This window comes from Lepeophtheirus salmonis, chromosome 1, assembly GCF_016086655.4.
Source record: "Lepeophtheirus salmonis chromosome 1, UVic_Lsal_1.4, whole genome shotgun sequence".
NCBI classification, from domain to species: Eukaryota; Metazoa; Arthropoda; class Copepoda; order Siphonostomatoida; family Caligidae; genus Lepeophtheirus; species Lepeophtheirus salmonis.
In genome coordinates, this window is record NC_052131.2 from 53,555,373 (window position 1) to 53,581,367 (window position 25,995).

A 25,995-nucleotide genomic window follows, 5' to 3' on the forward strand; every position below is an offset into this window, starting at 1 on the left:
GACAAAACCAAAAAAGGGTTCGGACTGAATCTCAACACTAATAGAGTTCTGAGTTCAGAATAAGTAATAATTACTAATTATACTCTCATAGGTCTGCAAAGCTATTTACGTCAAGGTCGCCTACTAATTAGATAATCTATTGATAAAAATAATAGCCTATCGATCAATGCTAACGATAAAATGAACTTGAAAGTGTATTTATAAATATTTGTTCACTATGATGTAATGAATTTTCAATTATAACTAAGGTCTTCAATGTCAAGTTAAAATGAACAATCGTCTATAGAGACATATATAAGGTGTAGTAAAAAAATGCATTATTTTAAATTTTTGCCCCATTAATGTGTATCTCTTTGGCGATCTAAACAGTGCTGACATGATAGGCGGACTCGACGATTTCTATTATTTTATTCACATTTTCGAAAATTGGCCTTCCAGAGTGTCGTGCATATTTGACATCAAAATTACAGAAACGAAATCAAGGAAACCAAAATAATGCCTCATATACAATATCGGAACCATACACACTGCATTATTTTGTGGAAAATAATTTAAAGAAAAGGTTTGAGCTCTAAAGAAGTGCCCATTTTATTTGTTATTTATTATTAAGTCCTTTTATGTATAGGGTCGTTCAGATAACTTCAAACCATCTTTAACTACATCCTGAATCCCAAATCCTACATCCAAATCAACAGGGGGTTAGTCACAGAGAGACCAAATGTCCCCCACTTCTTTAAAACTAAGTTATTCGCCAGCATCAGTAGCCTTGGGGTCATTGGGCGCAACAGCAGTGTCATAACCCCCATCTTCTTTGAGTCAAAGGAGCTTGTTGGGACCGAAAGGTACTGCGAACACCTTGTCTGACCAAGTGATCCCTTGGATGAAAGATGAGGCCAATGATGTTGAGTCCCTGTTTGAACAAAACTCGGCCCCTCTTACAAGGCCTTGAAAGAAGAGAAGGTAACATTTAGGGAATCCCAGACCACGCCTTCTAACTCCCCAGATATGAACTCCATTGATTACTTTGATTAAGATTTTTGTAGAGAGTAAGATATCTGCTAATTCACACAACAGCGTCGACTCCTTGAAGGCTCCATCATCAAGTACTGGAGCAAAGTCTCCCTGCAATCGTGGTCAAGGCTTGTAAATCCTTTAGATCTCGTATCCAGCGAATGATTAGTAAACATGGTGGACACATTTTAATTAATTTCTTCTTTTGTATTGTTAGAACTTGTAAATAAAGTTTCAAACCTCTTCTAGCTGCCCTTATTGATCAGGATGCAGTTAAAGGGTGCCTGGATTTACCTGAACGACACCTTATTACTGGTATATCCTACTCCAAATATTTGAAAGCTCCTTTCGAGCCTTGACAAAAAAAATATTCTTGAAGAATACTGACTAAATTTCTTCAAAATTATTGTTAGTGTAACACTGGGGTCCTTTAAATAATTAGCACTCTACTCCGTTAGAAATCTTCTTAGGTGATCCCTCCATAAATTACCTCTGTATCAAACTCACCCTTCTCAAACATGATATTCTCTTTTTATTTATTGTTTACTGTAAAATTGGTCATTTTTCTAAACTGGTATGTAATAAATAGAGAAAATTTGGGTTCCAATTAGATTACACAACAGCTTTTGATGAATCTTTGATGATATTTTGCCCCCTCAATAAAAATAATTTTCTACCATTTTTTGCAATATTCAAACGGATATTTAAAAAACCTGTATTGAATCAATATAGTAAAAAAAAAAAAAAAAAAATGTACAACCTTTGGGACGGGGTATATTTTTGTACTTTTTTTTTGGGGTGCTTGGTTTATGGAAAAATTCTGTTTATTGAAAAAAAAAAATTCATAAAATGATATCTAAAATTTTTTCAAAAATTTACAACTATTACCAAAACAATAAATTTTTTGGAAAAAATTTCAAAAATTCACAGCTGTTCACAAAATATTAAATTTTATATATCATGTAATTCTAGAGACCTAGAATAAACACGATTTTTTTTTGTCCCACATGAGGAAAATAATAAAAGATGTGATTGGTTGAAAAAGAGAATTCAATGGCATTTTTACTCTTCATTCCTTCTAATGGAGGATAAACGCAACCATTCTCTGGAAATTCTTGGGCGACAACTTCCTTCCCTCTGGGCAAGACACCGGAAATGGGCGTGTTATGGGTCTTCCAGAACAAGAATGATACACAACATACGACTAAAACAACAAAGAAGTCGCTCAAGAAGAAGCACATTTAGGTCATAGAGTAGTTTAACCAGTCTCCGGATCTGTGAATCGACAAGTGATCAAATACATATCTATACCATAAAAAAACAATCAAAAATTAACGTGGTCGCCCACACAATTTAAAAATGTTTGAGAGGAAAATAGCGTAGCTACAAGCACTTTATCGCTCTTCAAAAAGTTAAATTATAAGGATAACAGCTTTGAAAGGTTTAAAGAAACATTGCTCAGTTTGCCAACTTCAAAAACATCACACGCGAAAAATTGCTTAGAATTTGCAACTCTCTATATATTTATATCCCCCCTCCCCCCAATATATGTCCTTGTGAGACTATTATGTGCCAAATAAAGTAGGCAAAATTGTACAGTCTTATTTCTTTATTATGTATTATAAATTGCAACAAAAAATAGTAGGTCTATAAGTATAATTTCCATGTAATTTAGCATCTATAAAATTTAGAGTAGAAAACATTTAGCAATTTCTTAAAAAAAAACTTTTGCTCCTTTTTGTAGTGAAACAAAGTTCTTCAATTTGTGTCTGCGTGATGTCAAACGCTTAAAACAAGAGGTTTAAATGAGGATCATGTCTCCGATATCCAGGATAAGGGCAACGATGAATCTTGATTATTTTCTCCGGATCAGGTTCGTAGCACATGGCAGAGCAGAGTGTGGCATAGATGGGGATCGTGATCGTGGAGGACTTCTGGCCAGGGATGAGTCTGTGAATGAGAGAAAATAAATATATTAGAATAATACCGGGTTAGATATATTGTAGAAAGGGATTTCTCCATTCTGTACCGGATAGAACATAATATTTTCAAGCATTTCAAATATAAATTACTGGGTCATGCATACAGAGTGTGGATCTTTAACCCGTTATTTTTTGTTACGAGGTTTCATCGTTTCTGATCAAGTGAGATGGTAGAGAGTATAATTACAGATAGGTTTAACATAACTCTAAAGTCGTCAGATTGACTCATTACTCTTAAAATTGAAAGGAGATAATGATTTTAACAAAAAAATCCTTCATTTAGGGAAGGAGAAACGATTTTTTTATTCCATCTTTTAGATAAGTAATAAATAGTTAAATAGAAGTAATAAATATGAATGAATCGAAATCACAAATTAAACATTAAATTCGCTATGCCGATTCCATAAAAAACACTCCATTCTGATTTATCATCCCATCACTACGTTGTACCACAATTATTTTACGGGACAATCTCTAACTCTCCATATATTGTTTATAAGAAACTTTACTGTAGATAAAATATCTTCCTAGAATTATTTACCAATAGACGACATTGCATTTCCTGTCAATTTAAAATCATTAATCAAAATATGTACAAGGATGGGTAACTTGATTTGTCATCAAAATGCAAATGGTTAGCATAAATTACAAAACTGGTTTGAAAGGAATCTATTCGGATTATTAGAATTGATGGATTGAATATCTATGTACTCGTATATCCTTGGGATTCATCATAGCAAATAGATATCATAGCAAATTTATATATATAAACAAGTAAATAGATCATGGGGGAAAATCTCCTCGAAGCAAAATTATCGCTGCAAAATTATCTAGACCCTTGTGGACCCATAATTATTTTTGTTTTGTATGTCATATAGAAATGAACTGACCCTTGTTAAGAGTAAAAATCTATGATACACATTCGATATTAGACTCTGGGGAGATTACATATATTAGGGACAACATAAAGGGTGGAAATATATACTATTTATTGATATTTTTATATTGTATATATATTTTGGAGTTGATATTAGTAATGGGGGGATTAATCGGTATCAGAGAATCGGGTTTTGTATGTGGAATCCGGAAAATAATGTTTAATTTGCGATTCCGAGTTTTATTCATTATTATTTGTATTTAAGTATTTATAACTTTTCTAAGATATGAAGAAAAAAAATAAAATAGTCCTCTCCCCAAATTAAGGGATTTTAGTTTTTTTTACAAGAAAATGTAATATTTGATTTAAAAAAAAAGTTAGTATTTGATTTTTAAATTTTATATTTGAAATGTAATTTTTAAATTTTTTTCTAAATAGTCGGGAATTAAAAAAAAAAAAGATTTTAAACATCAATAAGTATATTTAATTTTTTTGCCATTAACATATAAAATTTATTCCAAACAATTTAGTTTTTCCAATTTTTTCCAAAAAAATTAAGCCTTTTCCCAAAAAAATATAATCCATTGGATTCACTTGAAAGCAAAAGAGTATTTTTTACTAATATTTGATTTGTTTTTTAATTGAATTTTTTTATCTCTTAAAAAATTTAATATTGGATTTTTAAGTTTTATATTTGAAATTGAATTTTTAAATTTTATATTAGAAATTTAATTTTAAATTTTTTGTTAATAGTTGTGAATTTTTTTTCAAAAAATTTTAAATATCAATTTGTATATTTGATTTTTTTTTCATTAACATTAAAAATTGATTCCAAGCTATTTAATTTTTCCAAAATTTTTATAAAACAATAATTTATTGGTTTTTTTTCAAAAAAAATCCAAAAATCAAGCCCTTTCCCATAAAAGTAGAATCCATTGAATACCCCTGATAGCAAAATCGTATTTTTAACTATTATTTAAAATATTAAAGAATCGTAATCGGGAATTTTTACTAGAATCACATCAGGACTTTTTTTAGAATCGTTTTATCACTAATTGATATATCTATTTCATAAATATATACATTTGGGGGTTAATAGGCCTAAAAGTAAATATGTTGTACATCTTCAAACGGCTTGAATAATACTTCCTACATAAATAATAATTCCTTGTGGGAGTGATTCATTCAAAATATTTGCAAGTATTTTGTAAAAAAAATAAAAGAAGAATATTCTAAATGTCATAGTTGAAAACCTTTAACATGTTCCTGTATATTATAATAAGCATTGTAGATATCTCAAGCCGCATATACAAATCTAAATATGCACACTATGCATATAATAAATTATAGTACTCGTTTAACAAGTCCTCCAGACATCAAACATGCCTTAATGGACATGTAATATACATATTACTTAAGAAGTTATTAATAATGTCACATTATAGAGGTTGTTGCAATGAAATTAGGACTCTCATTTTAACTCTTATAACTCGGGGTTGTGTGAACCAATTTCAAAAGCTTGAAATACGGAAGGAAGCAACCAATTGTACGTTTTTTTTCCTGTATCGCACATCATTCTAACGGTAAAAATGAGCTCAGAAAAATACTTATCTGTGTTGGAAACTTTCCACAGGAATTACCAGTGATGCAAAATATACCGAGTGGTTCATTAAAATCTGAACACTTGTAATTTATTAATTAACAATATATTTACAAAAAAATAAATACTATAAATAGATGAGTGTCTCAGCTCTCTGAAGCATTAATGTGCCACCCTTAGAGGCAACGATGGCTTCCAGCCGGCGGTGGAAAGGTCTGGCTTCTGGTGCGGATGTAGTCATCTGCCATAATGCTGGCTGACAGTGGCTTTGATGACATCGGTGCTTGGATGACGGACACAAAAGGTGTAGTCTAGGGGTTTGGTATTATGGCTGTAGGGGGTGTCTTTCAAAAGTGTCAAGAAAGAGTTCAAAAGGACTCGAAAAAGTCTTGTAACGGAGGAGATGGTTTTTTTTTTTTCATTGCTCGTGTCAAAAGTAGCCTCTCCACTCTCACTAGGCTCTTCCACTCAATTTTTAGACAGCTCTCTGGACAGCTTGGTGTGAACCACGAGATCTTTTTCATGGTCCCTCATGGACTTGGAGGTTTGCCAGGCCTGTTTACTTAAACTCCTCCTGGTCCAGTTTGGCATTTTTGATAGACCCTTCTTCCTCTCCCACGTTTCGGACTTGATGTCGACGTAGACCATAGGCCTTGAAAGGCCCAACGTCTTGTATTTGGAGTCTTGGAACTTCACCAGTATGTAAAAATAATAGTAAGCGAAAATGAACGTGATAATCCTGACAACTTGAAGAATGATTGGGAGGACAATAGCACAAATCACATTCCTTATATCGCAAGTGCAATTACTTCGACGTGGATCCTCAATTCCTCTCAGAGTGCAACAAGGTCTTACAAATATAAACCCTGTATAAACCCTCTTTGCTACTCTCTGTATTCATAAGTAGACTAGTTAACACAAGTGATGTAAATCCGATGAAATTAATTATTTGCCCGTTTTTTGGAATCCGTAATATGAAAAATAAATTTTCTTTTCCTTGGCAGTTGTCATTATTATTTAATTCCGAAATAATGAACTGCGACTATCCCATTGACCTATCCCTTTACACACAAAAATGTTCAAATTTTACACCTGTCTCCTTAATTATATAGGTACAATGCACTTAGGCAAAGGATTGCCACACGCAATTAATAAATCCTTTGACACTGGTTTTTGCAATTTATGAAGCATTTATTCGCCAACAAATTAGCATCAATGGGTACAATAATATGAATATTTAAAGAATATAATTATTGCCAAAAAACAAACTTTTTTTGCCCATAAATCCCTCCATATTTGAAAGGTTGTCACAATGTTACAATTAAAGGCCCCTAGGAAAAGACCAGTTAAGGCAAAAATAAACAATTCAACCAAAAGACAAGGAAGACTATATTCCTAATACCGACTTACCATATCGTGTTATTCTTGTGACGTAGTCGCCCTTATTCTTCTCTTTTCACTAGGTGGGAGACGGCCTGTTCAAACTAGTCGTCTGTTTGGAGGAACATTTAGCAGTTTCTAATTTTTAGCTAATCAGAATTGAGAATTACTAAATCCTACCTTTCTTGCCTTGAGTGTCCACTCTTTGCCTATAGTCCTTTAGTTACAACTGTTATGAGGACTGATCTAAGTCTATAGTGAATATTAGTGGTATGACTCGATTCAAAACTGATCTTTTCTTTTGGGTTCTCCCATTTCTTCGTCTTAAAATACATTATTTAATTACAATATTGGTCTTTCGAATGACCATATATTAATTTATAGTATATATTTATTTATATAGTAGCGCGAACGCGCTATCTTAAAGACAGCTGATGAATAATTAAAAAGATTGTATTTAGATATAGTTTGTTTATGTTAAAATCATAAACTAAAACAATCTACTCTAAATAATAGGTAAATTTCTATTGTAAAATCTTATCGTTTACACCATTTTGACACTCTTGAAAATGCAATATTTAATTGCCTATGCAAAAATACTGATTTTGCTAAATATAAAGCAACTTTTTCCAATGTTTGAACTTATTATCATTGCCATTGCTAACTTAATTGGGAACTGTTTTCTGAGTGGCAATGAAAACTCATTGCCACCAAAAATAAGGGGGATTCTTCGAATAAGTACAACTGTTATATACGACGTTCCTTCTTCAACCATAATGAAGACACATACTAAGACTAATTGGCTAATCTTCTTCTTCCTATCTTCCCTTTCTTAATTCGTATTTTTCGCTGATAAAATAATTCCTTTTTTGGATTTTTAATTTGGTTGTTGAACTTTCCAAACGACATCCCATACCTTAAAAAAACTTTTGGAGTCGGGGAATCGATCGTGTTTTATATAAAAATCAATTTATGTAATCTGATCAGAATAAAACGTAGCTTGACGTAGGGAACTCAAAATGCTAAACAACCTCTTTTTTTAGTCTAAAGTCTGATCTGTCTCTGTTTATAAAATAAATGCTTTTTTATCATTTAAAAACCAACGCCCAATGAAAGCAATCAAATTATTATTATTCAATATAATCAATCGTCTTTCGGATCAATAAAGGCCTCTTGAAAACAGTAATTTTCCGAATTATGCAAATCATCTCGGATTTTTTATGGAAGGAGAATAACTTGAAAAAAGACAGATCTTAAAACAGTCGCCCCTGATTATTTTAAATTCGTTTTTTTCCTTGACTCTAAACTCCTTAAATTTGTACTCGTTTTTAAGATTGATATATTTTTGTAGGATCTAGTGATGTAAATCGTGTGTATTTTTTAGCTTATCCGCTTTTTTAGAATTACTAATATGATGAACGAACTTTTCTATTTCTCAATTATTGTTATTATTATTTAAATTCTGTCTAGTAGAATTGAGGATCGACATTGGAGTAATTCTTGACGAGAATTTTTTACTTTGTTCTCCCTCTTCTTTCTGATTTAGTCCCGTCTTCGTCAAATTTAGGATTTTTTTTCATTTCATCAAAAACAGTATAGATTTGTTGAAGAATCATTCTAAAAATGTATCTCGTTTCGTCTTTGTCTTATGATTGTAAGGCAAAAAATTATCCTTTCACGTATACATTTAGTTTAGCCATAGCACGACGTTATCTCGCGAACACAAAAATGCCCTATATATTTTGTCATCTCACTTGATACGTCATGGATATTTCATAATGATTATTTTTGATAAATAAACGAAGTAATAAGTTATTCTCTACTTTTGCTCCGTTTCCCAAAGGACAGGAATACAATTTCTTGTAGATCCCTTTAAGTCGTTGTAAATTTATATATATTAGCCATTTTATTATTTATATGAATAAATTTTGGCTATCATATAGAAATACAAATGTTAGCTACGTTTTTAATGAAATATTACGAAGGAATATTATATACCAAACCGAATAAAATACTATGTAGGATTGGAACATTAAGAGCACTTGGGGAATAAATATGTAGTAGTTGGTGTGATTGACATATATGGTTAACGACCAGACGATTTCAAGTCTTTTTTCTGTTGCTATTTAGAAGAAAGGTTTCGTGATATAATAAAGGTAACGTCATAAGGGCTGACGAAATTAAGACGTGTCAACACTGGACTACATATATTGTATTCTTCGAGCAATAATCATCTTCCATTTTATTGATACATTTTTCGGATGATTTCTTCCAATGCGTAACAAATGACGTTTAAATGTTGCAAAAGTTCACAGTTACATACATTAGGAGAAAAGTAGTGAATGCTGTAATTTGAAATGTCATAATATTTTTGGCAAATAGAAGATCATACATCAAATTGTGGCTCTATAGATCCATAACACCTTTGAGTTTCATTGCTTTACATTTGAATATAAGGCCTGGATAATTGACTTACAAGTGACAATGCCCAGGTTGGAGGCTATGGTAGGTGCCAAAGAAATCATTTCGAAAAATAGAGAGATATATTAATACACATGTCTGTGATAAGCCTCAACGTTGTACTTTTTTTCATTCAGCAAAAGTTTACACAAGTGATGGGACGATTAAAAAAAATCATTTTTCCTGATTCTCATACAATTCTAGTAAAAATTACCGATTCCGACTTTAATTCTTTAATATTTAAAATAATGGTTAATAAATACTATTTTGCTATCAGAAGCGTCAACAGGATTATATATATCTTTATACAAGAAATAAAACTTTTTGAAAAAAATTGAAAAATTAAATTATTCGGAAAACAATTTCCAAAATCTACAGTTGGTGACAAAAAATTATTTTTTTTGGAGAAAAATTTCCAAAATCCACAGCTGTTAACACTATTTTATTAAATTATTTGGAAAACAATTTCCAAAAATCCACAGTTGTTCAAAAAAATTAAATTTTTAGAGAAACATTTCCAAAATGAACAGCTGTTAACAATATATTTTTGTTAAAAAGTTACGAAAATCTCAAAAAAAAAAAAAAAATTTATGGAAAAAAATTTCAAAAATAAAATTTTTAATTTTGAAAAAAAAAAAATTATATATCAAATATTTTGGAGAAAAATTTCAAAAATATTTAGTCATTCACAGAAAATAAAATTTCTTTGAAAACATTTGTAATTAAATCATAAATATTAAATTTTTTGAAAAAAAAAAGAAATCAACTATTAAATTTTCCGGAAAAAAAAATCCTTAATTTGGAGTGGGGTGGGAATTTTTTTTATAACAGAAAAAAAATTAATAAATAAGAATCGGATTTGTAAATTAAACATTATTTTCCAAAGCCAATCTCAATTTTGATTCTAGACAAAACAACCGATTTTCCGATTCTGATTAATCGTCCCATTACTAGTTTGCAGTCTTCGGTCCTAGATATGGACCGACAAAGCACTTTTGTATAGAACTTTTTTCTTTTTTAATAAATCGTTATGCCTTATTTATTTTGGTATTCATGTATTTTATAATATAATTTATATAAGGATTCGATTGTGTCCGCCCATGTCGACTTGTTTCTTTTTAGTTTCAAATTATAATAATAAAAAACTGTCATATAACATCAATGACTACGTTATCAGATGTAATTTATAATTTGTATCACTATTGAATGATACCCTAAGCCCCAAAACACACGACGCACCTGTATTTGTGCGTTTTTCAAAATCTTGAATTCAGGGATATTTACTTTTTTTTAATGAATATCATTCTTTCTTCTTCAGGAAAAGGTTTCACATCTCTAAAATACATTGCCTATTAATAAATGAAGCATTTATTTTGTATCCTAATAAATACATAATATATAATGAATACTATTGATGTTCATAATATTTATTTATCCAACAAAAAGTGTGATTTTGTTGGATAGTGTTATTGAAGCTCTTGAGTTAATAAAAAATCTTCTTTATTGTAAATACAGGGTGGGCCTTAAATACTTTAGATTGAATAATCGTATATTACTTTTATAAATATTATTAGATACCTAAAATTTTGTTACAACACTACTGAATATCATATCAATAGGTGACAATAAATATATCCAAAATGGTGTAGATTTGCAGAAAGTACAACCTTGAGTATGTTAACTGTAGGCACGAACCACTTCCATGGACTTAATCCCTAATTAGAAAGGATTTCAGTACATCCAAATTTGAATAGGGTTTTTTGGTGATCCTGTCCTCCAAAATGGAGCATATTCCACAATCCATCAGATTCAAATACAGACTAGATCGAGGCTAAAATTTGTTGCTCCAGAAGCTAGGATAATGAGTGTCACACCATTTTTGTATCATATTCAGGGGCGTCCACAGGGTGAGGCCCTCCCCAAATTAAGGAATTTTTCCTTTTTACTTGAAAATTTAATATTATAAATTAAATTTTTGAAATTTTTTTCCAAAAAATTTAACATTTGATATACAATTTTTGAGCTTGTTTTTCAAAAGTTTTTATTTTTTGGTAATAGATTTTTGATTTTGAACTTTTTTTACCAAAAACTATTCAAATTAAAAAAATTTTTTTTTCGTTTAATTTTTGGTGTTTTTTTCACAAAAAATAATTTTAGCTTTTGGATCTTTTTAAAAAAAAAATATAATCCTGCAGACACCCTTGATATCGGACGTGTTAGAGGGAGTACCATTTTGTTAAAGGGTATAAGTATCTTCCCTTAAGTGGGAATTGGCCTATGGCTTAAATACCTTTTTCATGGTTGGTGCGCACGTAATCTATATTGTAAATTTTGTACACCAAGAGTACAAAGCACTCCGTCTTGCATAAGTGGCTAATGGCACCCTATATCATTACTGATTAGTGATGGTATCAACTCTCCAAAGACATATACTCAACACAGAGTATGTATATGTCTTTGGAAATTTGATGTGAACAGCAAATCGATCATATATTCATACCTAAACCAAAATATGTCCATACATTAAATGATTCCTTGGACAATAGGGGTCCAAATTAATAAGCTCCTTTACCTCCAGATACGTATTTGATGAAAGCCCAACCATTTTATATTTTGAGGATGACCTCCGTATAAAAACTTTAACTGAGGGATTCATTTTTCTTGTAAATGAAGGACAACCAAAAACAAAAATTTAAACAAACATTGTTACCGTATAATCAATAATTTATGATGAAGTTTTTACAAGAATATCTCTAAACCTCTATGAGTTATATAAGTTTAATTTTTACAGTTTTTAGGATCCATCTGATATATTATGAAAGAACAGAGTAGTTAATTTTGCTTCAAAAAGTGTATGAGGGATATTAAGACATGAAAATATAACTACTGAGTTGCCTATGAAATAAGCAACTTGCTTCTTTACATGCTGTGTAGATCATGCAAGAATAATGGTATAATTTCAAGGGCTATAATAATATAATTAGGCCCTTGAAAGTTACATAATATTCCCTAAAGAACTGTCGAAGTCAAATATCCTTTTTTATGACTAAATACATATATTATTTGCAAAAAACAATTATAATATAGTCTTCGTGACCCTTCAAAATAGTTACAGTGTGCGAGCTAGGAACGTGGACTTTTTGATAACGAACAAATATTGTAAAATAGTAATGGGGCGATTAATCAGCATCTGGAATCGGAGAATTGGGTTTTTTTTTCTGGAATCAGAATTGAGATCGGCATTGGGAAAATAGGTAATGTTTAATTTACAAATTTGATTATCATTTATTACTTATTTTTGTTATGAAAAAAAAATCCCCCCCCTCTCCAAATTAAGGATTTTTCTTTTAACAAGAAAATTTAATATTTGATTTTTTTTTTTTTTTTAAAATTTTATATTTATATATTAATTACAAATGTTTTCAGAGAAATTTGATTTTCTGTGAATGACTAAATATTGTTGAAATTTTGCTCCAAAATATTTAATATTTTAATTTTTTTTTCATAAAATTATAAATTTTTTTTGAAATTTTTTTCCAAAGAGTTTTTTTTTTTGAGATTTTCGAAACTTTTTAACAAACATATATTATTAACAGCTGTAGATTTTGGAAATTTTTATCTAAAAAATTTAATTTTTTTGTGAAAAGCTGTTGATTTTAAAAAAAATTTCCAAATAATTTAATAATTTTTTTAAAATAGTGTAAACAGTTTTACAATTTACAATATTTTTTTGTGAACAACTGTGGATTTATGAAATTGTTTTCCAAATAATGTAATTTTTCAATTTTTTTCAAAAGTTTTATTTCTTGTATAAAAAGATATATATATATATATATAATCCTGTTGACTCTCCTGATAGCAAAATGGTATTTTTTAACCATTATTTAAAATATTAAAGAATTGAAATCTGCCTCCGTATAGTCCACATAAAGTCCATTCAGGGTCTTTATGGAGAAAGTGATTTTATTGGTTGTCCAGGTTCCGTTTATTCAGTAGGGTGTACGGTAACTTCGTATAAGGATGTTTCGTAGAAAACTTTTTCGTATAATGAGATCCTGTTTTTGGACTCGGTGATATCTAAAAACACCCTAAACATTCGGGGTACAACGGGGAGGTTGTGAGTGTCTCTTAGTAGTAACTTAATTATCAGCAGTACCCAAAAAAACTCCGAATATTCGGAGTACAAAATGACAATTCATAAAATCTAAGCCTCACTTCCTCATAAATTTATACGAAATTATTGTTATACAAAATCTCCTAATAGTCATTTTTTTTACAAATTGTCCTTATATAAATATATTTTATATGAAGTTACCTTTTACCATTCAGTACATATGAATTCAATTATATAGATATATCACTGTTTTTCATTGCATCAAGTAACATTCAATGCCGGTGTTCAGTCTTACTATAATCTCAAAGCCATTACGGAGTTTTTATACAGATTTATTACAAATTTGTCTATTTTATGAAGTAAAAAGATCAACTTGTTCTTGCAGGGCGTCCACAGGAGAGGGCTAAAGGAACTCTTACCCCCCCCAAATTAAGAAATTTTTGATTCTTAATAGAATATAAAGAATTTGATTTTTTTTTCCCCAAAAGTTTAATTTTTGAAATTTATTCAATTTTTTCAAATTTTTTCCATAAAATTGATTTTTTTCAGAATAGCTATAGATTTTTGAAATTTTTTCCCAATTTTTTTTATTTTTAGAGAATATTTCAAAGTCTTTTCCAAAAGATTTAATATTTGAAATTAATTAATTTTTTTCAAAAAAATTAATTGTTTGTAATTAACTATAAATTTTTAAATTTTTTCTCCGACAAAATTTAATATTTCAATTTTTTTTTCATAAAGTTTTTATATTTTGAATTTTATTCTGCAATTTTTTTTATTTTTTCTGCAGAACTCTGGTTTTAAGAAAATTCTAAGCAAAAATTTTAACTTTTTAAGTATGACTAAAGATTTTTGAATAAAATTTTAAAAAAAAATAATATTTTTGAGAATAGCAATGAATTTAGAAATTTTTAGTTTTTATGAACAGCTGTGGATTTTTGAAATTTTTCTCGAAAATATTAAATATTTAAATTTTTTTTCCAAAAAAATTAAAACACAAAAATTTCTACAACCATTTTCTCCCAAAAATATAATCCTGTGGACGTCCCTGACTTGACCCGTTTCTTTTAAATATTATGCAATGAGCGAAATCAGTAAATTATCTTATTAATACATAAAAAGCTTAGCATTAGTAGGCACATCCTCATATTCAAAAACGTAATAGATTATGTATTTTTGCATGTTATGTAATGCTTTTTTAGTAATTTATTTATGGGCAAAAAAAGATTTCCCTTTTTTTTTAATTTGTAGGATGATTAATTGTCCATGTATTGAGAAATTTGTGTTACATAATCTCTTCCACAAGGATCTAATCTGTGAGAGGTAATACCAAGAGAAAATGGCCCCATTTTGTTTACATTCATTCCAAAATGGAGAAAGTATGACATAACAAGTCAAATATAAACATATTAGTTCAATTATTATTATATAATTTTCCACGGCTCAACGTAGAGCAATTAGGAATTTTCATCTCAATAGATAAATTAGGTACTTGATAGTTAGATATGCAGTGAGATTAGTACACAAAAACAATATTTTACGAAAATCAAGCAAATAAGAAGTTCCCAATGGAGTAATTTTTACGTGACGTAAACATTGTTGATACTGGCCATTATGAGAGAGGTATAAATAACAAGTTTTATAATACCTTATTTACCTTTTCTCATCAATATTTAAGAAAAATAGTAAACTATTCAGGGGCGTCCGCAGGATTATATATATATATATAGGGGGGTTGGCCTAAAAAAATTCCAAAAAATGTATAGCTATTCTCAAAAAAAAATAGAAATATTAAATTTCAAAAACCAATGACTATTCTCCAAAAATTACATTTTTCGGAAAAAAAATTTAAAGATCCACAGGTGTTTACAAAAAATAAAATGCTTGAAAAAAAAAAAAAATAACTCGAAAGTTCACATTTGTCAACAAAAAATTAATTTTTTTCTAAAAAAAATTCACAAATCCACAGCTATTTAACAAATTATTAAATTTTTTTTGCAAAATAATTTCAAAAATCCATATCTGCCCACATAAAATCAATTTTTTTTGGAAATTTTTTTTAAAAATCCACAGCTATTCACAAATTATTAGTTTAAAAAAAAAAATTCGCAAATCAATAGCTGCCCTTACAACAATTATTAAAAAAAAAGATTCAAAAATCCACAACTATTCCCAAATGATTAAATTTTTTTAAAAATCATTTCAAAAATCCATAGCTGCCCATATAAAAATTATTTTTTTCCTTTTAAATTTCAAAAATCTACAACTATCCACGAAAATATAAATTTTTAGAAAACAATTTGAAAAACGAAATTTTTTTGAAAAAAAAATCAAAATTCACAGCTATTTGCAAAATATATAATTTTTTTTGAAAAAATTTCTAAAACACATGACTTTTCTCTAAAAATTTAAATTTTTTGGAAAAAAATTCAAAAATTCACTGCTGTCTACAAAAAAATTCCAGCCCACCTTCTGCCAACGCTACTGCTATTGGATGTCGAAATAGGACCAATGTACGAAAAATAATCCTTCTTTCGCTTAGTTTTTTTTCATAATAACCGACACTAATATGTGTTAGAAATATGTTATTACATTGTTGTACAATCTTATTTTGATAGTGTGGATATCAAATTAACTAATACATTGGAAAGAATGAGATATTTTTCTATAATTATCCAACTTTAATTGCCCCTAATCAATCAATAAAAAAATATAAAAAAAATACTAACATTTTAGTCATATAAAAGGGATTTTCAGTACACATTACTTTGATTTAATTCATTAAGACCACATAATATTCAATACAGATATTAAGTCTTTATTCATTCAAAAAGCCATTTGCTTGAGTTTTGTAAATATTTATTGTACATTTATCCATTATAAGTTGTCAAAGTATCAACTTCGAGCCCCCAAGATGGCCTCTTCTTCATTATGATGCAATTTATAACGTGAGTCAGGCTTATTACAACATATATACATACCGTCCAATATGTCATAGGCATATTTTGCTCAATTACGGGCTTAATATTCAAATTTTCTGGATGAGATGAAATACCCAAGAATGTTAATACTATTTTAGGGCCTTTAATTGATTTATGATACCTTATTTGAGCCCCATATCGTCTCCTTCATTTACATTAAATCTATCCATTTCTTATTCTTCCGCTTGACAATGAATTATGTATAATTGCTATGCAATTTGCAGCCCCTCAAATCCAGCCCGTGACTCGTGGCATTGGGGGAGTATTACACCACCCCTGACTAAAAAATTGGCAGTCAAACGTGTCGAAAATCAGGAGTTTTTTGGCAATTTTTTTTTTTTTTTTTTTGGATCACAATTTGAATTTAAAATGATTAATTAATATTATATTAAATCTAAGGTCAGTCAATAAATATGGCTTTAAAAAAACATTTTGTCAAAGTTGTGTTATCAATGCCTCCTCCCATCCTCTACCAACCCAAAGAGAAGTCCTTTTACTATAACAACACTGCCTCCAAAGGATTATTCAAAGGATTTTTAAGAAAAATGAGTCTTGCTGGCTTTTGTGTCGACGGGGTACATATATATAAATTGTACAAAAGTTAATTTTCAAAAATGAATATAGCTATATAAATGAGTAATATTTAAATTAAAATAGACGTCAGAAAAACGTCTTCGTAATTATCATGAAAAATAAATATGAAATAATGTATTCATATTTCAAACCACCCCTACGAAACATTCCTTTGTTTCAACTAGGTACATGTCTATTAATTTTGAAGAAGTATCTTTTCTTCTTAACTCCATAATTACTTTGGAGACGGTTATATATTCCATCTTTGAAACGATTATGTCCTATGGTCGTAATTACATAGGTATATATAAGAGTAATTCCAAGATTGTATGCCTTGTTAATTGTCCATTAGTCTTTTTCAATGTCTAAGCATATTGACTTTATAAATAGTGATAAATGTTGATATGCTACTTATTAAATAGTCCCCACGAATAAAAAGTTGTGGACATGGACTCAAAGTTGTACTAAATGATAAATTAGCTGCAAATTCAGATCATACTCGTCAGACTCGAAGTTAAATTTTAATACTTTAACATGCTGACTCAAGGATTGACAAATCTTCGCTAACTTTATTTAGGTATATTAAAAACGTAGAGGAGGCCGCTATAAAACAAATCCAGAGTCGGATTAAGTAGCTTTACCGTATGATTCTTTTTCGAAATAGTTATTCAGTGATTTTTTTATTATTTAGTCAATGCTTATATCTGATATTTTAATTTATTTTTCGAATCTTTCTGGTTGGTCTGAGGAATATTTGAATATATCTGAGGTAAACGATAATCTATTTAGTGGGCAAATTTTATCACTTAATTGCAATAGTCTTATTGTCAACTGCAAGATCAATTATTTAGTATGAATAATTATTTGTATTTATGTGTTATGACGATTTTTTGAAAGGCCTTCTAGTGTTCAAATAGACTGAACAAATAAAAAATATAAAAAAAAAAAGAGCTAAAATCAATTGGTACTTAGCCAATTATTAGTTATCATCTCGTATACCCATCCCTTAGGCCCAACTCACGGTAAGACCATCCATGGACATTTTGATCTTTCTTTCAGCGTGAAGGCAAACAAATCCAAATATTAGAGCTCGAATCTCGGTAAATTTACAAAGAATGGAAATTGCACCTTTCTTTCCTACCCCTATGTTAATCTATATTCAGTTTTTTTATGTCCCCCTACCATAAATATATTAATTACTTTTCTTAGATCGTCTGTTACATTAATATCAGTTTTTGTTTAGAATGTACATGTTGTAATTCATGCAAAAAAAGAAGAAAAAAAGGAGCTAAGACTCTAGCACACTGTAATTTTGCAAGTACCGAGGGGTCCATTAAAATCTGACCACATTGAATTTTTAACTTCAGCAAGATATCATTTCAGCGAGATTAATATTATTAATAGATGTCTGCCTGAGCTCTTTTAATCATCATTAATATAGCCGCCTTTAGCGGCGATGATGACTTCCAGGCAGTGAGCATAAGGTCCTATATTTTTGGATTACGTACAGTACGGGCCTTCTCCTGTACATGCACCCAAGAGGTGTAGTAAAGGGGTTAGTATCAGGGGGCCAAAAGTGTCATTCAATAGAGTTTTACAACGGAGAAGATCGGGTTCTTTCATTGTTGGTGTCAAAAGTGGCCTCTTCACCCTCATAAAGCTTTTTTCCTCCTCTTTTTTGATAGTTCTGGTGTAAGACCCTAAGATCTCTTGCATGGGCTCTCATGGACTTGAGGGGATTGGCTTGGGCTATTTTCTATTACTCCTCCGGTTTCAATTTGCCCTTTTTGACAGAGACCTTCTTCCTCTCTAACATTTCGGACTTTCTGATGGCATAGACGGATGATTCTAGACACGCCCAACTTCTTGGAGTGTGCAAATGGAAATTCGTCAATCATGTTCAAGTATCATTTTCTTGATTTGTTCGTAAGCTAGAGAACCCTGGTATGGTTTGCTTTGTAACTATTTTTGTATGCTTTAATAAATCGAAATATGAATGAATTTCAATCACTCAACCTTAATTAATTATTGAATGAGTAAGTATTCAGGTTTCAATCGACCACCCAGTATGGCTCTTGTCATTTTATTAACAATTTGATCATAAATACTATCCCTGAGTCTTACAGAGAAGTGTTGTCGTCTCCCATAGGTATACTATTAATTGTATTATTAGTATACATAGGTAGATAGGCTTTTTTATCATTAAAAATGATGTGCCCATCGAATTTATTTAATGTTGATCTTTATCTGCATTTCAATTGAAAATATTGTATATTAAACGGAGAGTCAATGAGGGAAGCTGAACAATAAAGGTTTTAGACTAAGCCCATAATGTTTCGTAACTCACAATATACAAACTATTTATTTCCGGTCGTCTGTCTCAAATAACAATTTCAGGAGGTAATCTACCTATGCGGAATAAGGTGCGATAACTTTGTTCCATTTATGAAATAATGTTTATGTCTGGTCTGAACAACAGAAAACACCCATAAAAATTCCACACAAAAAAATATTTATCACAAAAATTCAATTTATTCAAAAATCAAGTCATTGACTCTTAAACATTCATTGAGTATTCTTCTGCGTACATTATATGTACGCACTTAGACCTATGAATGAAATGGGGTCAACCTTATCTCAAGCTCCTGAGTGTACATGTTCTTATTCTTTGAAGAGGGTTCATTTATAATTTAACTAAGGGTAATATAAATATATTGTAAGATAATCAATTTTTTTAAATATTATATATTTTATAGAACTTAAATAGTTGACCCCCGTAAATGGGGTCAACGCTCTAATGACCTTTATGATAAAAAAATACAAAAAATGAGAAGAATTGAAAACTATAAGTATGGGTGGTTCATAATTAGGGTTGTATCCGTATAGGACAGGGGTAGGAATAGTTCTCTATTGTTAGACTGTTAGTCGAGGTATGAAGTTTTTCGTCACCGGTTCAAATGCTTTTAAAATTTTCATCGAGTCAACTTCAAGGACTTCAATAATAAATACTTAGTAACTGCCTTTAAACATACTTGATGCCAACAATAAACAGTGATATTTGAATATAAGCTAATGAATCAAGGTTCATAGAAATACAAGGTTAGACCATAATGCTCTTCCCACAAATTTTTGATTTCCACTACGCTTTTTAATGGTGATGTTGAAGGGTTTAACTGTTACGAAGAGTAGCTACATATCGTCTTAAATGACTGTTACTGTTAGAGTAGTGCTGTTATACTCAATGACGTCATATCTATATGCCTTGCCCAGCAGTTGGTATGGTAAATCAAATTAAAAATGGCAAAGAAACTCACACTTGGTAGTTAGCCAATTATTCGAAACCATGGAGTTATTACTCAATAATTGTTCACAGCTTAACAAGAGCTAATTTTCAGTCATTTCTTCAACGTTCCAAACACTGATTAGTAGAAAAAAAGCAGAAATATCAATAGCTGACAACAAAATACAGTTTTTGAGATATGACATCAAGGGGGTCTGCAGAGTGTGGGATGGAGGGGCTATACCCCCCCCCCAAAAAAAAATACAGGGAATTTTTGCTTATTTTGAGAAAATTTAATTTTTATTTTCAAAAAATTTAATTAAAATTTTCAAATTTTTTCAAAAATTTCAGCTTTCTGTATATAAATACAGATCTTTGAAAATTTTCTCCCAAAATTTTTATATTTCAAATTAAAAAAAAAAAATTTATATTTCAAATAAAATTTTCGAATTTTTTTTCGAAAAACATAATTTTTAAAGTAAGTATATATTTATTTTCTTTTCCAAAAAATTCAATTTCTTGTGAACAGCTTTGGATTTTTTTTTTGATTTTTGATATTTTTTTTTTCAAATGTTTAATTTCTTGTAAATATGTGATTTTAAACTTTTTTCCCGAAAAATTTAATATTTCAAAATTTTTCTACAAAAAATTTAATATTTCAAAATTTTTTCAAAAAATTTAATATTCAAAATTTTAGCTTTTAATTATTGTTCCAGAAAATTTAATTTCTTTTGAATGCCTGCGGTTTTTTAATTTTTTTTTCAAAAAAATTCTAAAAATCAAGACGGGCCCCCACTTAAATATAATTTTACGGACGCCTCTGGATATCATCACTCATTAATATCTGACGTCTTGTTTATATAAATCCCTCTCCCCCTCCTCCCCCACTTACTCTTTTCCTTTTCAACCCCTAAATGAATCCTTTTGAAACACACCATAGCAGTATACAACTATGAGTACGTACTCCTTGTACACAATGATGTAGTCTTAAAAATTAAAGAGATGAGATATTGCTTGCGGTCACCTTTATTATGATTTTATGACGACCTGAGTCTCTTTACATGACCCTTTGAGGAGTACCTAGATAGTTGGTTATTCCTCCAACATGAACGGAGTAAATTCCAAACTGTACAATAATATTATTTATGTACATGTAAATAAAAGGATGGAAACATTATCATTAATAGATTACCCACTCCTTGTGGCTATTACAATCTGAGTGGAATATCAATGATTCACATTCATTCATGTCAGGAAATGCAATTGAGCCTTTTCATGTGACGTCAGCATTTTTGATGTCGGCCATTTTGGGAGAGGTGTTAATATCAATATTAGGTTGTTAAAATGGGATTATGTAAATATACGTGTATAAGTTTGGAACAAACCAATAGACAATGTATATTTAAGAACATTTTATATTATAAACTTCAAACCTCAACAATTCTTCAGAACAAAATGAAGTGGTTTCGTGATTTAATTTGAACCTTGTTTGAAGAAGAGAAAATCCTACTCTTCTCCAAACAAGGTTAATTTTAAGTCAGATAACCTCTTACTCTTGTTGAGGTTTGAAAATTTTAGTATGGAAATTACTTAAAAATACATAGTCAATGGGTCCGTTTCAAACTTATACGCGTATATTTAGAAAATCTATATAGATGTGATGACCTGCCTATAAATCTCCTACTGTATATCCAAAATATACCCCTCTAATGGCTAGTTTTATTATTTATCGGACCCTAAAATGTATTAAATCTACCTTATTTTTGACGTCCTTCATGAACTAGATTTAAACATTAACCCAAGTAATAAGTGAATTTAATTTCGTCATACAACGTTGACATAAACTCAAAATTACACTAATTAATGAGAACAACATTAGATATCTGCATCAACACGATATAATTTGTGGTTATTACAGTTCAAATATTATAATTGCATTTTCAATAAAAACGTTTATAAAATATCAATTACTTTTAACAAACTTTTGTTACTAAAAATGATCTCATTAACTTTGATGTGATTGAGTGTCATATATGAAAAATCCCATTTGTAGCAATGAATATACCTTAAAGTGAAAAAAATAAAAAAAATAATAAATAATAATAAACAAAGCAAAAGAACGACTTAAAAAGTGATGTAATAAATCTAATTTACCAAATTTTTATAATAATTGCAAAATTTGTAAATAATTACATGCAAATATATTTTTGAAACGACCAAAAGTTGCATTTATTCTTAAATATGTTTCTGGAGCAGACTAAAAACTTCAAGAATTAAAATCTATTATAAATGGATTTAAAGCAATTTTATAAAATTTGGGGTGTGAAAAATCCCAGTTCAATAACGAAGAGTTAAAAATATGTTATATATTCGTTATACCATGTTATATCCATATTGTTGACAAAAATTAACTATTACCCTGTAACGAATAAGATATTTTTCTCAAACCAGTCTACTTTTCTCGTCCCTAACTGTTCAAAAACAAACAAAAAATGTACCCATATAACCCTTTCATAGGTATTTTTAGTAAATATAACTTTAATTATATTCAAATATCACTGTTTATCATTCCCATCAAGTAGTATTCAATGTAGATGTTACGTTTTTATTTATTCTTAAACCCATTAAATGGAGTTAAATCAAGATTTATTGGAATGGTTTTTATTTAAGGTTGTAAAAATATCAACTTTAAGCTACCAAGATGGGATCTCTTTTCCTTATGAAGCAATGCATGACGTCAGTAAACAAAAGTACACATATAAGGGCTGCTTGATGTACAAGAATAGCCATTAGGCTGCCGTACATATGTAGAAAAGTTGTGTTGGAGGTTCAACAGTCCCTAGGCCCACGATGACAATATTCTTTATATATGGTCATACAAAACGGACTAATAAGTATAATTGAATTCAAGAAGTAGGGGATTCCATTGAGGTTAATTAAAAAAATAGCATCCCTTACCGCAGAATCAAGGGCGGTTATTACCCCAAGGGGCCCAAGTATTACCCCAAGGGAAAATCCCTTGGGGTACGTTGTATTGTAACAGGGTTGTTAAGTTTAAATAAAGTCTTTAAACAGTTTGAATTCAAATATATTCTTTTCCGTTCGAGTACCCAAAGTTCTCCAAGACTTATTTTAAGGAAACTTAAGGCGAACTCAAGTTCAAGGAATCGTCAAAATGAGTAATCCTCATCTCTGATTTAGTTGTCATCATTAGTAGTGTTGTGTCCATCCTTATTCATTCGATCCAGTCTAGTTTTTGGACCGGTCCTAGTAGTCATTGGAACCGGTATTATCAGTAATTGGGACTGTTCCTCTCAGTTATTGGGACCGGTCCTTAGGACTGTCAGTATTAGAAATTATTAAACAAAGAAGAATCAAATAATTTGAGTACGTCATCAAAGTCCAATATTTATAAGTTTTAGGACTGATATGCAGGACTACAGTCTTCATTCCTAAATAAGGAGTGGCACAACCCTGAGCATCATTATGAAAATTCAATCGGTGAAAAGAAAAATGAAACTTGAAGAATAATAAGGTAATAATTTAAATAAGAGATGCTTCTGAGTCACAAGCCTGGTATTCGAGGTGAGTTTAAATCTTTTCACTTCGAATCCGAGTTGGGTCTGAAATATAGGAAGAGTTTGATACTAGGAGTGCCAAGGGTTTGAGTTGTTTTCTAGTAATCGGGGCATGATTCCTATGTATTTATACATAATTAATCTTAAGTATCCGGGGGGGGTAGCCCTGGCTCTCTTGCAAACTCTTCTTTTGGTCGGAAGTCGCTGTTTCAAGAGATTTAAGAGGAAATGTGAATCCCAAAGTCTCAATATAAGTACACATTTCATCATTTATTTAGGACTGACCTCTTGGGCAAGGCTCTACATCTTACATTGATAGAAGGTCTTCCTAGGGAGCCACACATATATATTGTGTACAAGTTGCAATGTTCTTATACAATTTACAACTTGTATAAGAACATTGTACAAGTTTGAATTACAACTTCTTAAAATGAAGGATCTAATTAAATCATTAGTCATTATATTTACCAACTATTAATTGATACTACCATTTCATTTTGATCCTTTAAAACGGCATGGTTATTATGTATTTAATAATAATATAACTGTGAGTATTTGAAATTGATAATGTGCTACAGATTAATTATATTTTAGTAATTTGTATCGAAATATTGCAAAATTACATGGTGCATATGTATTTATGAGTAATATAACTGTGGGAATTTGAACTTTACAATGTGCCACATAATACTTACATATATTTTAGTAATTTGAATTAAAACAGTGAGTAGTTACACCATTAATTTATCGATCATCCATGAAATATTCAATTATAGCATTATCCTCATCTCAAGTACTGCAAATCCTTGATTTTATAGTTATTTATCTCATTTTTTTGAGTTGCTACTTTTACGCAACGTATATATTTTAAATTAATTATGAAAAGAAACTCAAATTTCCAGCACCAGAAAAAAACTCCCCTCTAACAGGATCCACCCACCCTTTTCGAAAGGGAAGGTGGCCAAAATTTCCCCATTGCTACATGTTGGGAGCCATCAACCGTCCTCCTTTGCCCATACTTTTTTTGAAATCAAAATCCACTCCAGCTCTAAAACCGACCCTATTGGCTCAGTTTAACAAGATGTAAGAAAGAATCGAATCCGAATCCCAAACTCTGATAATAACGTCAATGCATATTTAATTATTTAGGACGGACCATTTGGTCAAGGTTTTTATTTAAGGTCAAAGGTCTTCTTAGAGAGTCACTTGAATCGTTTTATTCACTTATAATGATGATAGATTCAAAGTTAAAAGGGATTTCAATTTAAAAATAAAGTTTTTTCATACGTTAAAAACACGCTTTCAAAAAAAGTAAAGCAAATATTATAATTACCGATCCGTGATGCATCCAATGTGTTGCCCATCTTGTGATTGCAGACAGTGGGAATAAAGGGCACGAACCATGTCCACAGTTCTTTTGCAGTCCTCTGAGTTCCGGTTACAGGCTGGTTCAGGACATCCGTCAGGAAGAAGATAATTCGTTCCTAAGTAGTTGATGATGGACTTTGCAATGGTTCTCTGATCCCTTTGACGTTGGGATTTGACAAGGGTTAGAAAAAGGAATGAGGATAGGAAACATAATATTATGGAGGATGATAGATTCATGTTCTTGGTTGGTTCTAAAGATTTATGAGTGTGAAATACTATTATTGCAGATGATATTGAACACTTTTTTTTTTACAAAGTAATTATAGTATATTTTCTTGTATGTTGTTTTTTAAGCCCACTGGTAGTAAGTAGATAAACTACTTGCGCTGCTTAAAAGTCAATATCTCTCTCTCTCTAAATGTCCAAGTCTATGCAAAGACTATTACTCCCCACAAAGACAAAAAGATACTACAACTTCCTCTAACTGAAACAAACTACAATCTGATGACCACTAAAACAAGTGAGTATGTTGTAATGTTATTAAAAAGTCAAGCCCCTATTACGAAGAAACAGCGAGTGTGAGTTGCTCGACAAAACCACTTATTATTACCTATGCGTGCGAGAATAATTTGATCCATGGAATAGACATTATAATCAATACGTATTAGATACTTGGTTGCTATATAATAATACATTTCTTACTGATGGAGTAATTATAATTGAAATTATTTTTTGTCATTTTGGGTTATTGTATTATAATATGAGTTCGAAAAATATGTGGCTAGACAATG

The 25,995-nt window shown here is 30.1% G+C and overlaps 1 protein-coding gene across 1 annotated transcript; it reads right to left on the minus strand.

The window, feature by feature from the left end:
* Window positions 1-2,602: 2,602 nt before the first annotated feature.
* Window positions 2,603-25,782, minus strand: LOC121132044 (uncharacterized). Its single transcript, XM_040727485.2, has 2 exons — window positions 25,170-25,782; window positions 2,603-2,961 (listed from the first exon to the last, which is right to left on the minus strand). Exons 1-2 carry the CDS (start codon window positions 25,439-25,441, stop codon window positions 2,799-2,801), a joined length of 435 nt encoding a protein of 144 aa, XP_040583419.1. The 5' UTR covers window positions 25,442-25,782; the 3' UTR covers window positions 2,603-2,798.
* Between the last annotated feature and the right edge of the window lie 213 nt (window positions 25,783-25,995).

What these genes read in the sequence shown, in the direction of transcription:
- LOC121132044 (XM_040727485.2), bottom strand. Translation starts at nt 25,441, where the DNA reads ATGAATCTATCATCCTCCATAATATTATGTTTCCTATCCTCATTCCTT. An exon ending in ATTGGATGCATCACGGATCG is followed by an intron (nt 2,962 to 25,169) that starts GTAATTATAATA and finishes TCTCATTCACAG; the next exon opens with ACTCATCCCTGGCCAGAAGT.